We start from the raw sequence: 16,833 nt of genomic DNA, 5'->3' as shown, positions 1-16,833 counted from the left end.
AGGAAAAAGCATGAAATCTGATTTGCATTTATAAATGCCATTGTGTTGAAGGGAATTCCACAAGGTCTTTGCACTTTGGATACATGATTGTTAGGTATTCTTAGCAATGCAGAATGTACCGTTTTATGTAAAAATCATTCATTATTTAGCTATTTTGGCTCACATTTGTACTACATTTAAAACATTATTAATTAAAAAACCCACTCCTGCTTCCTGAAAGCAGGAGATGAAATTTAGTTTCGCCCTCCCTCAGACTCCACTTCCCTGCAAAGTGTTGAGACACAGATAAAAAATATCACGAAATATTTGCTTACAGCTGATTCAGTCAGGGGTTCTCCTTTTAGCTTCCAATTGCCATGGACACCTTCCTCAGAGATTTCAATATCAAAACGGGCAGTCTCTGTCTCAATCACCTCCACACTGTATAGTGGTCGCACAATCTCAATATCCCGGTCTAGAGAAGAAAAATGCAATTGACTCCCTCAGTTTCTAGCAGATCCCAAAAGACCTCTACAGAGCAGCCCATTAAAATAACCATACCTTCAATATCAAGTTTAGCAGAGGTTTGGTCAGTACCACAGTCACAAGTGTACTGTCCAATGTCTTTCTTCAAAGCTTTCTTGAGAATAAGGATTCTCTTTTTGCCATCAGCCTTAATGACGACATTCTTTGATGCAGTAATTGGCTTGCCATCCTTCATCCATTTCACCGGGGCATCTGCTTTGCTGATTTCACACTGTAAGATTACTTCATCTTTCTCCACAGCAGTGTAATCCTGCAGCTTCCCAGTGAAATAAGGGTCTCCCTCTGCAAGGAAAAGTTAAGACATATTTCAGTCTGAAGTTTTAGTCTTCTAGAAATAACAATTAGTTTCTACCATAAAATATATTTCCTGTTTATATCCCACAGGAAGGATTAAATATAGTCCTTTTTCACAGTTCTGTTACAAAAAAGAAAGCAATAAACACCTAACAAATGATTCAGGGCATTATTAATATTACTGACAACATTCTTTTGATGCTCTAGGGAGTTTTAGAGCACTGTTTTAAGCATGTACTTACTAACTTTGCGACTTTGCATGAAATTTTAAAATTATCATAATCATCCTTCATGAACAGGTAAATGGTGACTCAAGGAAGAAAAACAAATTGTTAGATTTTCAAAATCATAATTTAGATTTAGGCCAACCCCAAGACCTTCTGATTACTATTTTTTATTAATAAAACTCTTCTGATAATATACATCAGGAAAATTATTTTGGGTATTCTTACCAAGAACTGTGAGTTTAGCTTCTGAGGATTTGCCCATAGCTTCCACTTTTATCTGAGAAGTATCATCAATAGTAAGATCTTTGATTGTGAGTGTATGGAATTTGCCATCGTCTGTCATTGAAACCACCTTGCTGGTATGTAATCGTTGGTCATTCTTGAACCAGGCCACAGTGATATTTTCATGGGAGAGTTCCACAGTGAACTCTGCAGTTTCTCGCTCTTTCTTTGTTACATCCTTGAGAGGAGTGATGAATTTCAGGCGGATACCTATAGCAACATTACATGTCATAATGTTATCAACAGGAATTATTCAAGTATATGATGCAGAACTTTCCTAGAAAGATGAAGTCTAACAAACCTTCAATAATTAGCTTGGCACTTGTTCTTTTATCCTCAGCTTCAAATGTGTATTTTACTTCATCCTCAAAGGCAACAGATTTAATAATCAGAGCATGCTTTGTTCCATCTGAAATGATTTCGAATCTTTCATCAGGAGTGATCTCTTCTGTTCCTTTCAACCAGCGGAAAGTCTTGGGTTCTCTGGATACCTCACATTCAAACTTAGCTTCATCCTTCTCAAAGACTTTCACATCACTTAGTGGAGTGATAAAGATAAGAGGCAGTTCTGAAATGGAAGAAGAGCTCTTTCAGATCAGTTCATACAGTGCTTTCTGACACTAGATTTGTTCTGATGCCCCGAAATACACATGGAAATGTTGGCCAAGTGCAGACTGTACCTTTCACTTTCAGATTAGCAGCACTTTTAGCATTGGCAGCTTGGAAAGACACTTCTCCAGTCATATCAAGTTTACAGTTATGAAGGACAAGAATATGCTTCTTCCCATCTTCAATGATTTCACAGTCCTGGTGATAAAGAAACACACACCCCACCCCAAACATTAATATTCTAAGAAACCACTAAGAAAACACTATTATTAATAATGTTTTTCTACTGGAAATTATGATCTAAAAATAAAGAAGAATTCTTACAGGTGAAGGTGTTAGAGTTTCTCCCTTTAGCTTCCATACAGGATGGACATCAGGCTCAGAAATTTCAATTTCAAAGCGTGCTGTTTCACCAACAAATACTTCCACTCCATATAGGGGGCGCTCCACTTTAATTAAGCGAGCTAAAATAAAATAAATCAAAAGTTTGCATCTGTTTACTCACAAATTGTATACCATAGAAATGTAATACTGGAAAGCATCTTAAGTCTCTCCCTTTTCCTTCTTTTGGGCATTCAAATGCTGCAACCAGTAAGTGTTTATCTAACCTCTTCCTAAAAAGCAGCAAGTTGGCAGTCTACAACCTTCTTCTATGTCTGAAAATTTAGTTATTTTTGGTAAGAATATTTTTCCTAATAATTAAGCCAGATATCTGTTACAGCGCACTAAACTGTTTTTATTTCCTGATGGTAACTGGACAGAGAGAGTAACTCTCTCCAGTAATCGTGAAATATACTGTCTCTTGTAATCACTTTTAATAACTTTAAATCTAGATATTTCAGCCATTCATCATAACACCATCCTTTTCACAGGTCCATTTTGAGTCTTCCTCTTTGCAGAGTGTCTGTCTGTCTACACTGGTTTACAAAGGTTTTGCTCTTTTCTTTAGCGAAGACACGATTACTTACACTCAACGCTGATATTGGCACTTGTCTTGTCGGTTCCACAGTCACACTCATAAATGCCTTTGTCACTCTCTGCAGCCTTCTTGATCTTCAGGATACGGCGCAAGCCATCCGTTTTTATGGAAATTCTGTTGGAAGCTATTAGTTCTTCACCATCTTTGTACCATTTTACTGGCACATCTTTGCTAAGTTCACATTCCAGAGTAATATCATCTTTCTCTACAGCACTGTAGTCTTGTAATTTCACAGTGAAATATGGATCAGCCTCTACAAAAGCCATAGTGGATAAGATAAATTAGTTATACAAATATACTAAAATATCAATATTTTGTCACTTTCTACTTATAATATTTATTCTATAGCAGGTTTTAAATTATTTATGTAATTACCTAAGACTTTCAGGTTGGCTTGTGTGTTCAAGTCCTTGACTACGGCCTTTATTTCTGAGATATCATCAAGTGTTACTTCTCTCATTTCTAGTTTATGGACTTTGCCTTCTGAAGTAATTAAAACTGTTCTGCTTGTGTGAAGTCTCTTGTCATTTTTGAACCATTTCACGGGCATGTCTTCATGAGAAAGCTCAAATTGAAAGTGAGCGGTTTCCCCCTCTTTCACTGTTTGATCCTGTAGAGGTGATATGAACTTCAGCCTCACACCTGTAATGTAGACACATAAATACAATCAGAAAAAAGGCTAATGTAGTCCTGAAAGACATATTCTTTAACTTTTTTTTTTGTTCTTTTGTTCATGAGAAAATACTTGCCTTCCACAAACAGTCTTGCTGTGCTCTTTTTGCCGTCAACTTCAGCAGTGTATTCTCCCTCATCATCAAACTGTGAATCATTGATAACAAGAATGTGCTTCTTTCCATCAGCAATGATGTCAAATTTTTCTCCAATCTTGAGTATATCAGTGCCCTTCGACCATATAACATTGGCCTCTCTGGTAAGAACACATTCAAACCTTGCTTGGCGCTTCTCAGGAACAGTGACATCTTTTAGGGGCACAGCAAAGTCCAATTCGATTTCTGGAAGCAAAAGGTAACACATCATTTGTAATGTGCTCCACGTGAACCCTGTCAAAGCTGGTGTCATGCTCCGTGAGGCATCGTACCTTTTACTGTCAGGATAGCTGTAGTGACGGCGTTCAGGGCCTGGTAAAGGACTTCGCCAGCTTGCTCTAACTTGACTTTGTGTAAGGTTAGGAAGCGTTTTCCTCCTTCAGCTTTGATTTCACATGTCTGGAGAGATGACAGACTTTGTTAAATACAAATACCAGTGTAATGCAAATGCCTTGCTGCTATGTGCTTTTAATAAAGGGATTTTTGTTGTATACACAGTAAAGAGTCAGGTAGGAAGAATGAAATTGCTTTTCAAGGAAAGTTAATACTTCAACTCAATAATTAAAATATGGAGTACATTTCTTCAGAATTCCACACTTCTTTAGAATGTCAGAATCATTCCCACAATGTATGTAGGATATTTCTATTATTGCTTGAATTATGTGTTGTAATACCTTAAGAAAATGAAGGCCTTCAAAACTTAGCCTTTGAAATTATAAACCTTACTTAGAGAATCAGTTTTTTTGATCATATATTCTGGACTGAGTAGCAATGACACATTTTAACATAAAGATTCAAGGAACCTGTTCACAGTATTTAATTTAAATAAATTGTCTTTTAAAATTCAAAGATGCTTACAGGAGAAGGTCTCAGGATTTCTCCTTTCAGCTTCCATTCACCAGGAATATCATCTTCAGATATTTCTGTATCAAAGTTTGCTGTTTCCTTCTCATAAACTGTAACATCCTCTAATGGCTTCAGAATCTCAACTTCACGTTCTACAATGCACAAATAAACACATATATGATTGGATCAAGTTTTGATAGAGCTTTATAATAATTCAGTTTATCTTTTATGTTTGTTTATCTAGATGTTTTTCAACACTGGCCTACAAGCTGATTAAATATAATCCAAATAAAAGCTTCCTTACCACCAAGGGTCAGTTTAGCTGGGTATCTGCGACCTTCAACTTCCACTGCATATTCTCCAATATCAGCAGGACCAGCATTCTTGATTTTCAGGAAAATTTTATTTCCCTCTTTTAAGATTTCTGTCTTGTCAGTGGGTTCAGCAGGGATTTCCTCATCTCCTTTGAACCATTTAATGTTTGGTGTATCCTTGACAATGTCACAGCTGAAGGTAGCTGTTCCTTTTGGTTTAACATGCTGGTCTCTTATGGGTTTTACTAACCAGTCCCTTATAACTTCTGCGTGACAAAAAGTTAGACAAGAGAACAGCTTAGCAGACTTTTATTACAAATAGACATGTCATAAAAAAGAACTAAGAGATTTTGTACTACAACAAGCTTTTAATCTTAACAAGATTAAAATTAATTAAGATTAATTAAGATTAATATTTTAAAATCTTATCTGTCCACTTATACTGTAAGACAATGAGAAAAGGTTTTCATAATTTTAAAGCAGCCCAAATATCCTGGAGAGAAAAAAGGACATGATTTTAGTTGCTTACCTACTACCTTAACACAAGATGAGCATGATAGTTCAGAGTCTTCCACAGTAACAGTGTAAGTACCAGCATCAGAATCATCTGAATCAGTGACTGTGAGGGAATGTGACAAACCAATAACACCCAGAGCAAACTTCCCAGGCTTGGCTTTGATGATTTTACCATCCTTCCTCCAGACCACATTTCTTTCTTTGTTAAGCTCACATGTTAAGTACAGTGGCTGGGTTTTAATGACAGTCACTTCTTCTTCAAGGGTTTTCACAAACCGCACTGGGAGTTCTGTGGGAAACAAATTATTTTGATTTTTCTCCTTTAGATATAGAACATGCGATGCAGAAATGCCTTATATTATGTGTGTAGTGATTGAGGGAAACAAAAGGATGCATCTACCAACTAGTGTAAAATTACAAAGCACCAGTTCTAGTTTGAGGAGTGAGTAGTCTATTGATAAATTTGAAACAGGGAATACCTTCAACAATAAGTTTCGCTGTAGAGGTCTTCTCTTTGTTCCCCAGTCGTAATACACAAGTATATTCACCAGCATCAGACAGCTGGACATCAATAATATGCAGCTTCCTATCTTTGCCATCAGCAATAAACTTGTGTTTTGGGCTCTCTCGGATGTTACTACCATCTTTCATCCAGCTGGTAATTGCAGTGGATGGTGAAATAAGGACTTCAAAGATTGCAGAAGACCCAACAGACTCAGCTTCTTTTAGCACTATATCTTTCATCTCCTTGACAAACTTCAGTGGTACAGCCTTGAGTTGGTAAGTAAATGGAGGCTCTTCAGGAGGTTTTTCACCACCACTGCCTGGCCTGAGTTTCCTTCTTTCTGCATCTGCTGGTGAAGGTGTCTTCTTGGCTGTAATTCAGATCCAGAAATGAATAAATTAATCCTGATTAATTGTTTTTGATTGTAGGCTGTGCTGATTTTGGTTGGGGGAGATTTAACGGTATTCTAAGTAGCTAGTATGGGGCTATGTTTTGGATTTGTGTTGAAAGCAGTCTTAATAATACAGAGATATTTTTGTGATTGTTGAGAGGCTCTTGCAGAGCCAAGGCCTTTTCTGCTTCTCATAGAGCCCCACAACTGAAAAGGCTGGGAGTTCACAAGAAACTGGGAAGTGATACAGCCAGGAAAGCTGATCCCAGCTGACCAAAGTGATATCCTACACCATATGGTGTTATGCTCAGCATTTAAAGCAGGGAAAAGAAGAAGTGGGGGGAGGAGGGGGGCACTCAGAATTATGACATTTGCCCTTCAAGGGATGGAAGGGCATCCTGCTGTCCTGCATATGGGTGAATACACCCCTGATCATGGGAAATGGTGAGTGAATTCCTTATCTTTCTCTGTGTGCTCTGCTTTTGCTCAACCTGTGAGTTCTCACTTTTACCCTTCTTATTCTTTCCTCCTTCCCACCATAGGGGAGTAAGTGAGTTGCTGTTTGGGGCCTGATTGCCAGCTGGGGTTAGACAATGACAAGGTATTGCTTGTAATATCCTACCTTTGACTGGACTGATACCCTTTGGAGATTCTTCTTTTGGTGGCTTGGCCTCTGAAGTAGAACAGCAAGATTATTAGAAATGTAGTTAAATAAACATACTTACTAAAACTAAGAAAAGTATTTATTTTATATATCAGATTTTTTCTTCTTTTAGTTACCTACATGTAAAAGGGGAGGAAAGGATATAAACATATCTCTATTTTTATAGAATGTATACTGTCTATATCTCAATAGTAAGTTCAATATCCTGAAGTATAGGAATGACTTATTCAGCAGTAGAGTCTAACAGGCAGCTTAAAAGCTCCTATTTCCTTCTCCTGCCCATTAATTAGTAAAATTTTGTCATTCCTTGACAAAATAGTTTAAGTTCCTATTAAAATTATATGAGGTTGTCTTTTTTTTGAAAAACCCACACACTTTTACTAATGAACACCACAAAAATATAAACTGTGTAAATTAAATATATGTTTCAGGACAATGTGGTACTTTTACAAGTGAGGGATGTCCTGTTAGTAACCTAAATTGTGATTAATCATCACAGACTTTTGAAATTATTACCTGTGCTATGAGGCCTCTTGTTACCTTTTTGTGAAGGGAAATATAAAATATACTTTTAATGTGAGAATGATATGAATGCAATGCAGGACAGATTTTGTTGCAGTGGATGGAAAAATGAATACTAGAAAAAAAATATGAGTTTTCCTGAGAAGACAATGGCACACAGAATGATTTATGAAGTCTCAGAAAAGTATAAGACTAAGACAATGAACAGTGATCGCACAGCTGCGTGTACAGACAGGTAAGACAAACATGTGAAGAGTGGCTGAATGCCAGTAAAGCCAGCTGACAGACTTGATGGAATTGCGAATGGTGTTACTAAAACACAATGGCAGGTGGCACTCTCCTGAAGCAAATGGTATAAGCACTTCATGGAAGAACTTGGCATGAGTCTTCCTCACCTCGCTTTGCATGAGACTTTGCTGGAACATCCAGAACTTCACATGATTCTCCAGGTGCATCCAAATTCTTATTTTCACTCGAAAGTCTAGTTGCCTGCTCAGTCAGGTGAGCAGGTTTTGTTTTCTGGTATTCTTTCTCTCCTTCTGCTTTCTTTGAAGTAATTACCTTACCTATGCTTGAGGAATAAGTATCTTCATTTGCAAGGATCCCTTTGCTTGATAATACTTTGTCTGTGAGCTTTCCCTTCTCTTTTTTCATGGTACCAGATGTGCTTTTCCCAATGCCATCTTCAGGTAATGTTTTTTCATCTGATATACCTTCTATAGGTTGCTTTTCTTCAATTTTACCTTTTCTGCTTTTGTTAGCCAGAGTTTCTTTATGTTCATCCTGAGTGGTATGAACTTCTTGGATTTGTTTTTCATCTTGACTTTGCGGTGGCTGAATAGCAACTTTCTTTACTGACTCAGATATGATTCCCTTTTCATGTTCTCCTGTGGAAACTTCACTTTCCATTCCTCCTGTAATCACTGTATCAAATTCTTTTTTCACAGGCAGACCTTCAGGGGCATTTGACTGCCTAATAGTGCCTTTTTTTAAGTGGGTGCTGAAGATAGTTCTTTCTTCCTTCTCTGGTAAAATCTTGCCTGTCTTTTTATCACTTAGGAGTGCCTTCTCAGTCAACAATTGTCCTAAACCCTCCTCATAATGAGCTTCTTTCTCTGTAGAGTATTTTTCTCTTGCTTTCATTTCTACTACTTCTGACTTCAGAACAGATGGTTTAAAGATTGTGTGAAGTTTTTCTCCAGGAACCTCTTCATCCTCGATGGGGTATTCTAGGTCAACATCTTTTCTCAATCCTGGCTGAGCCTTCTCAGACAGGTCTAAGGAATGTATTTCTGCTGATGTAAAATCCAGATTCTTACCTTTCTCATCATCTTGAATATCTTCCATTTTCTTTGCTTCTTTGTTCAGAATCTTACCTATAGGAATTTCAGATACTGTGCTACCAGATTGCTTCAGCCTCTGAATTTTACTTTGTATGCCATGTCCCTTCACGGATTCTCCAAGAGGAACTTCATATTTCTCAGGAGTAAAACCTCCTCTCTCATTTTCACTACTAAGCTGAGGAGTTTCAGCTATGTCTGCCTCTATGATATCCTGTACAAATGAAGTTTTATCCTTAATGTGAAATTTTTCAGGTTGCAAACTTTTTTTTGATTTTTTCTCTTTTCCTATAAGTCCTTTCTGGTCCCTGGGCTGATCTGGCTTCCTGGGTTTAGTTATACAAGTTGGTTCCATTTCTTCTTTTTCATGGTCAGGAATCTTTCCTTCATGAAGAACACTAAACTTTTCAGAGGCCTTCTCAATGGTATCTTCCCTGTGAACAAGCAATTTAATTTCATCCTCCTTTTCTTCTCCAGAATCTCTTTCCACATGTTCAGATATTATAGAAATCAATTTCACTTCCTCATCAGGTAGTGATAGCTCCTCCTTTGTATAAGTAATGTAATCCATTTCAACTTTTAATTTCTCACCTGAAAGGGTAGTCTTTCCTGAAAATACAGGTGTCATTTCCAGTTCCTCTTCTTCAGAAGGCAGGACAAAATATTTAAGAGACACTTTCTCCTGCTCATCTGTCTCTGAATTCAGTATTCCACCAGCTGTTTCCAGTGAGATTTTATACTCAAGTGGCTCTATGGCTGGAACTGTCTCCTTAGGACTTATTTTCTCTTTTACATGCAAGTTTTTTTCAACTGAAATCTTCTTCAACACAATTGACTCAGGCTTTTCTTCTTCCACTGAGGGCATTTTATCTCTATGTTTTAGTACAGGTGGTGCATCAGGCTTTTCTGCAGCTACAAAGGTTCCATAGGTAATTTAGATAGTAAAAATCCATAAGAATAAGAATCAGGAACAATATATTTAAGACAAATTTAAGACAGCTATACCTGAAATAAAATGAACATAGAACACTTTTTCTCTACACAACAGAAACTTACAACATAACAACAAAAGAAAGGTAAGAACAGCACGCATGAACAGGAAACCTAAGTAAACCACTCTCAGTAGTGTCTCGTTAGACCATCAATTTAAATCCAGTGTAGGTTAAAAGTAGCAAAAAACAGCAGCTATCTGCTGACTGACATAAAATAGGTTAATTGTGCCACTGCAGACTGCACCACCAGATCAGTGGCCAAGAGATATTAATGATTTGGCTTCTCAAATGCCCAAGATCTGAGCTCTACTGCACCATGAGGCCCTTTGAATGGTGGGCGAGAAGAATGGACATCAGCTCTGCTGGTGGAGCACAGGCTCAGAGTGTTTCAGAGGAAATGGAGCCATCCCAGCTGGGTTTTTTTTTTTTTTTTTTTTTTTTTTTTCACAGCAGGCTTTGTTCCAGGGTCCTGAGCACAGCGGATAGAAATAGCAATACTCTAATTCTTCAACATCACTTGCAGTTTTTCTCAGGGCTTCAATGACAAAACAAAAGCACGAAACCAAACAACACAACAATTATTTAGAAATGTGTAACTTCTCTTTGTCTACACAGAAAATACAAGATTCAATTCACAAAACATATATCAGGACACGAGGAACACCAAGAAAACAACAGAATACGCAAATTTCATAGTAGGACAACAAATAAAGACACACATATTACCATCCAGACAAAAGAGTACAGATTGGTCTCCATAGTATATCACAGATGGTTTTGTTTTAAATTAGGTGACAGTACCTAGAATAACAAGATCCTTGAATAGGATCTCAAATCATCCTGTAATGAATGAGTTATTGTACAGTTCTTCCCTCTTTTTATACTGAAGGTATTTAGGTATGTCAGAGAAAAACCTTCTAAATAGCAAAGAATACACATAAATACCTGCTTTCTTTCCAACAACTGGAGCTGTCACTGGAGCAGTAACAGCAGGTGCTGGTTCTTCAGCTGGTTTTGGAGATTTTAGAGCTGTATGGGGGAAAAAAGATTTAATACATTAAGTACAATATTCTTTAAAATGTTTTGTAGATGGTAGGAAAGTTCTAGTCTTCTTAATTCTAAAGGCCTTTGTGTGGACACTTAATAATCTGCTGCACATGGTACTGAGTTATCCTGTCAAAACTGTGCTTTTGCCAAGAAAGGTTGGACCAGATTACCCTTGAAGTCACCTTCCAACCTGGTATTTTGTGATTCTATGAATGTCCTTTTACCAAGAAATCCCTGAATACAAAATACTAGACACACAAGAAAGGCTTCATCAGTATTCACAACTAAAGAATTCTTACCTACTACAGGTTTAGGTTCAGGCCCAGGAACTGGGACAGATGCTTGCTTAGTTTCTGCCATTTCAAACACAGAAATTACAAGTAGGTTAGTTTACATTTTTTTGCAATCACATTGAGCATTAGAAGTTAGGAGCAACAACACAGAGAGAGCCAAATGAAGACAGAATTTATTGGTTTCTATTTTATTTGGCTAAAAAAGCAAGAAATTACTGTGAGATTAACTCTCGTAAAGATTGCAAACAATGGAAAAAAGATTACATTCTCAAGCATTGAAGAATAAAGACAACAAGAAATCCAGAAGACTGCAAAATGGTTAATGAGGACACAGTAGTCATGACAGACTGGAGGACAGTAATGCATTATGTTAATATAGCATGATATTCAGCACTGAATATTGTTTAGTTGCTGCAATAAGGAAAAAGAGCACCACATGTCTGTACCTTTTGGTGGTTCAGGCACAGGCTTCTCCTCTTTTTTTATGGCAGGTATCTCAGTTTTCTTCGTAGGAACTTCTGGGACTTTAAAATAATATTTTTATTTTGTAAGATACACTAAAACACCTTAAATCCCTAAACAGAATACCCTCAAATGTATTTAAAAGCTTTCATTGTTTTTACATGTAAACAGTTTCAGATGTTCATAAGGTTTAGGAACATATATTTTTCCTAAAATAGAGTAAGATTTGAATAAATTAGAAATTAGAAATGGGTAAAAGGACGCATATTTGTAAAATGTTACCTAAAAGAATGCTTTGATTAACTGTTCTGCTGTAGTCACGTTTTTATCAGTATTATATAAAATATTTGTAAAGCTCTTTTCTATACGCAATGAAGATTGAGAAACAATCCCAAAATACAGAATTCAAAGCCAAATGTGAATGTCAAACTTGGTTGTGCATCCAGGCAAGACTTAAACTGCACAATTAGGCCAACACAAGCTATCTTTTAAGACACCAGTTTCACTCCTGCACTTAAGAAAACACTACTCAATAGTGGGATTTTTTAAAACAAATACATTTCAACAAATATATTTGATAGTAATCTAGTACCTTCAGGTTTCTTAATTTTTTCTACTGGTGTAGGTACTGGTTTAACTTCTGGTTTAGGCTCTTTTTCTGGTTTAGGTTCTTCCTCTTCAGGTTTCTTTTTAAGAACTTCAAAGGAAAAGAAATCTCAGTTTTTAAAGCACAGGCAAACAAAAGAACAAGACAGTGAACAAGACAACGATTAAAAACATCAATCATAAAGAAACAGGAAAATAAAATATATAGCTCAATAGAAATGGAAGATTTGTGTAACTATTCAAGATATTATTCTGAAAGTATTTTAAAATTCAAGTCATCTAAGGAAAAAAGACATTTTTATTAAGAGCAGTCCATTTGAGAGAAAAGATTTTAATGTTTTTTTAAATGTAATTTTAATGTAAATACTCAAGAATTGTATTTGGAGAGCTCAAATTTATATAATGTCTGTTTTCCATTTTATTGATTTCACTTGGTTTTGTCCTCTCAGTTCTCCATCTTGGATATGTAATGACACTGTCATCTGAAAAATGGAATATTATATTTTATTATGTTGTCTGAAATTTGAAGGTACAAGGTACACAAGCATGAATCATCCCTCTGTGGTATTTCAAAGAGAATTGGAATTAATGCTTCATTTTTCTACTCAACAGTTGAGCACAAAATGATTCAGAACTCCCCAGACTTTGCACGAAATGGGACTGATGTCCAATAGTACCACGGAGTTCTGTGACCTGTGTGGTACCTCTAAGAAAACCACAAAAGAGAATACATAGACTACACATGTAACTTTAATAACATTTACACTGTGGGCAATGGAAGACTCTCAACTCTAACATAAAGAGATAAGGAAAACAGAATAGAGAGAGATAGGGAACTAGATTTTCATTGTTCTGCTCAGTTTTCATTACAGATCCTTTGCACCTGGGAGACTTTCAGGCTACCCCCTTCCTCCCTGTAACTACAACTGCTTTTCCCAAGAAACAGACATCAGATAGTATTTGATCATATAATGTTCCATACCACATACGCGAAACAATTTTATTTAGGGGATTATGCTGATCAGTGTTAAAATGCTGGGTTTTTAAAAACAGAGCCGAGTTACTATACCTCTTTTCAAAACAACTTCTTCTTTTGGTGGGGGAGTAGGCTCAGGAATTACTTTGCGAGGTTTCTTTACAAGTCCAGGCACTTAAAAGAATATTATTCCAGATTTTATTACAGGCTCATAACAGCAGTAAGAGTTAACCAACAACTAGCATGTCCAAACACACAAATCAAATACTAGTCCACTACTGAACACTAAAATCAAAGGTTAAACTGTTGCTACCGAAGCCAATAGTTTTAATATATTTTCTATATAATTTGCATACATCTGTCATCTAAGTTTATGTACAAAGAGGAAGTTTTCATACAAATCAACAGAAGTATTGAGAAAATTATAGGTTTGAGAAGGTTTGAGAAAATTATAAAGGTTGTGTATTCAAGAACAATCATCATCACAACATTTTTATTTCCTTGTCTTCTTTCACTACAAGCTTATGTTACATATCTATTCATAAGAGCAGTCTGTCTGTGATATTCGTAAGAATCCACTTTAATCTCTAAACTTGGAACAGTGTTAAGAAGGAATGTCCACTGCTTAGCTTATCTTAAACTCCAGTGCATATGAATAATATAAAGGCATACCTGTTAAATGGCTTGCTCAATACATTATTCATTCCCTTCTCTAGAAAGTGTCCTCTCACAAAAATAAGTTACATTTCAGAAAAATAATAAACTAAGTATGTTGAAACAATGGTGTATACATTTAAAGAGTATTTTATTTTTTATTTTTAGCTAAGCAGAAAATCAAAGCAAGTACCTACACAAGTAGTAAAACTCATGAAAACTCTCTCACTCTTCTCTGCTTCTGTCTCTTACATCTCATGGATTGCATGATGTATGATTAAAGTGGACATAAATATAACACAAACATATATGCCCAAGATTGGGGTGCATGTTGAGTATAATCTAACATAGACAGTATTTTGATATATTTGAGCAAATTAAACAAGAAGATACTGAGAACTACAACTTTGGGGTCATGAGAGGCTTATTTTAAGCTAGATTCTTATATTAGCTAGATACCTTTAGCAGGTGGAGGTTCCAATTTCGGAGGCTCACCAGGTTTTGCAGTCACAGCTTTCTTCCTTGCCTCAGGAGCTTTAAAGAAAATTATTTTAATTTTACAACACATATTAGATTCCAAAAAGAAAGGAGTTTTCTACAAAATCCGAGCACCTCATTAATAGTATTGATGTAAAAGAAGGACAAAAGCTGCAAAGCTAAGATCCTTGCTGATTAACTGTTTAGAAAATGTCAGATGGTCTGTAGGAAGCACAATTGATCTGATACCTGTGATCACATAACAACAGCAAATTATTGCTGGGAATTATTTCATTTGTAAGAATATGTTAAAGAGAGAAGAATTATGTTAAGGATAGAAGAATGTGTTAACTTGATTAAAATGGTTTTAATATTTTTTTCCCTGTAATTATTGAAAAGAACCCATGTAAATGCTGATAAAAAATCATGACGGACTGAGCATTAGTGAGGCGCACCATTAAAATATAGCATATTAGAAAAGAAATAAAAAAGACACAAAATTATAGTCTAAAAGCATGCTTTTCAAGGTTCATCAGTATAATTTTAAAAGATTGAGTTTCCACCATTATTTATGGCTTCAGATGATTATACCTTTAAGTAGATCTTTTGCCAGTTTAATATCTTCTGTTGGAGCTGGTGGCGGTGGTGGTTTTCGCTTTTCAGGGATCTTCTTTTCAGGTTGTGGCACTTTAAATAACATTAGGTAGATTTAGAATAAATTCCCTATGATGGTGGTTATGAGAAGAATAATGTACAAACCTAAAGACCACCATTTTCCATTTCCAGTGAAGCCAGTGAAAAAATGTCATTGAGTTAAATGGGAGCATGAAAGAGCCTTAGGTTACTGTTTCAAGGCATGCACACAATACTAATATCCAAGCTGACTTTAAAAAGTGACTTCATGTTAATAACTTGAGAACAAATGTAGAAAACCATATGATGGGAAAACTCTTGTGGACAAGAAACAAAATGAAAGCATTTTAAATAATCTTAAGGTTGTACTTAGAGTTAAATGATCAGAAATAAATTCCAGAACACAACAATGGAAGAATCACAGAAAGACCTACAACGTAGAGGTAACCTACAAAACACAGGCACATGTGTGAAAAATGAGAGAGCAAGAAAAATCTACACATGATGATGATGAAAGAAAGGTGTGTGGCACCCTCTAGGGAAGTACTTTGTATACCTTCAACTGGTAAAGCTTCTTCAACTTCTGCAACTGGAATTTCTTCTGCTTCTTCGGGCTCAATCTCCTTTATGATTTCATATTCTTTAAAGAATATTGACAAGTGGTGTAAGTTTTCAATTATAAGATTGTTTCACGTGAACAGTTATACAGATATAACTAAAAGCAAATCTACTTCAACAGACACAGACAAATACACGTTAGGATAAGTAATCATTCAGTATCTGTTACCCTTGCAGTTAATGCAAGATTTTGAAAACCACTTTCTTTCTAAGCATAAGTGAAGATTGTGTGAAGGACAGAATTTTTTATGTATACAATATAAACTAAACATTAAATTTGTTGATGAGTCATTGTAACAGGAAAGACCAAAAATGTCAATGCTCTCAATTAATTCAAGATTATAACAGCAACATAAATACTAACTTTTGAGAGACTCCAATTTAGTGGGAATTTAATATTCCCTTAAAAAGAGACATATCCTGTGCAGGACCATATATTTTACTTACAAATATGAAGCTATACTAACAGATACAAGAAATATTGACTAGTATAATCTAAAACATGAAGTGAACAACTTACAAACATCACAACGGGAGAAAAAGGAAAATGTCTAGCTTAAAGCTTATACTCAGAAGAACAGGACAAAGGATTGTTCTTAGAGTAAAATCTATGGTGGCACAAACCTTCACTTGGTAGTGATTCAGGTATTTTAGGAATAGCAACAGGTACTTTCTCCTCTGAGACAGGTTCCTTGGGTACCTCAGACACTTAAAAAAATATTAAGTTTCTTTTATTTTTGTGTACATATGTGCACATATGAAACATAAAAAGACAAATACATCAGCACACAACATCACAGTAACAGCGGCCATAACCATGAAAGACTGTGCTCCAGTCTTTCTCAAGGTAGGCTACATTCAACTGACAAATTTTATAGACTCAGATATGAATAAAGAAAAGAGAGTATAGAAAACATTTATTCTCAGGAGGTGCCTCTTGGCAATATGTACCTTTGGTTGGAGGAAGCTCTGGTTTTTCTAATTGTGACTTTTTAGGTGTTGTAAGAGGCACTTTCTCTTCTGGGACAGTTCTCTCTTGCACTTCAGTTTCTTTAAAGATATTAGTAAATTTTAATTTTTGTGAATATAAAGACACATATATACAAATAACAGTGAAAAGTGCAATGACTAAAAAGAGGAGGGCATACAAAACATGAAGAATAATACATTGAAGCAGCAGATTATTCATCTGGCAATGTTTCACATCAGTGAAACAAGGGGAAATGTATTCAGA

The 16,833-nt window shown here is 35.9% G+C and overlaps 1 protein-coding gene across 1 annotated transcript in view; it reads right to left on the bottom strand.

Annotated features, from left to right (window-relative positions):
* Positions 1-16,833, bottom strand: part of TTN (titin) — a 236,396-nt gene that overhangs the window by 93,448 nt on the left and 126,115 nt on the right. The window contains exons 162-183 of the mRNA XM_053947624.1: positions 16,551-16,649; positions 15,538-15,621; positions 14,940-15,035; positions 14,331-14,405; positions 13,311-13,391; positions 12,228-12,332; positions 10,779-10,862; positions 6,914-6,988; positions 5,899-6,294; positions 5,433-5,708; positions 4,894-5,169; positions 4,602-4,741; positions 4,016-4,142; positions 3,666-3,929; positions 3,292-3,558; positions 2,906-3,169; positions 2,262-2,401; positions 2,009-2,135; positions 1,630-1,896; positions 1,272-1,538; positions 541-807; positions 315-454 (exon numbers count right to left, since the gene is read on the bottom strand). Of these exons, the coding sequence (XP_053803599.1) occupies positions 315-454; positions 541-807; positions 1,272-1,538; positions 1,630-1,896; positions 2,009-2,135; positions 2,262-2,401; positions 2,906-3,169; positions 3,292-3,558; positions 3,666-3,929; positions 4,016-4,142; positions 4,602-4,741; positions 4,894-5,169; positions 5,433-5,708; positions 5,899-6,294; positions 6,914-6,988; positions 10,779-10,862; positions 12,228-12,332; positions 13,311-13,391; positions 14,331-14,405; positions 14,940-15,035; positions 15,538-15,621; positions 16,551-16,649 (3,917 nt within the window). The remainder of the gene's footprint in view (positions 1-314; positions 455-540; positions 808-1,271; positions 1,539-1,629; positions 1,897-2,008; positions 2,136-2,261; positions 2,402-2,905; positions 3,170-3,291; positions 3,559-3,665; positions 3,930-4,015; positions 4,143-4,601; positions 4,742-4,893; positions 5,170-5,432; positions 5,709-5,898; positions 6,295-6,913; positions 6,989-10,778; positions 10,863-12,227; positions 12,333-13,310; positions 13,392-14,330; positions 14,406-14,939; positions 15,036-15,537; positions 15,622-16,550; positions 16,650-16,833) is intronic.

This window comes from Vidua chalybeata, chromosome 7, assembly GCF_026979565.1.
Source record: "Vidua chalybeata isolate OUT-0048 chromosome 7, bVidCha1 merged haplotype, whole genome shotgun sequence".
Classification (NCBI taxonomy): domain Eukaryota; kingdom Metazoa; phylum Chordata; class Aves; order Passeriformes; family Viduidae; genus Vidua; species Vidua chalybeata.
The sequence above is the reverse complement of the archived record's forward strand: the minus strand, read 5'-3'. Positions and strand labels throughout refer to the sequence as shown.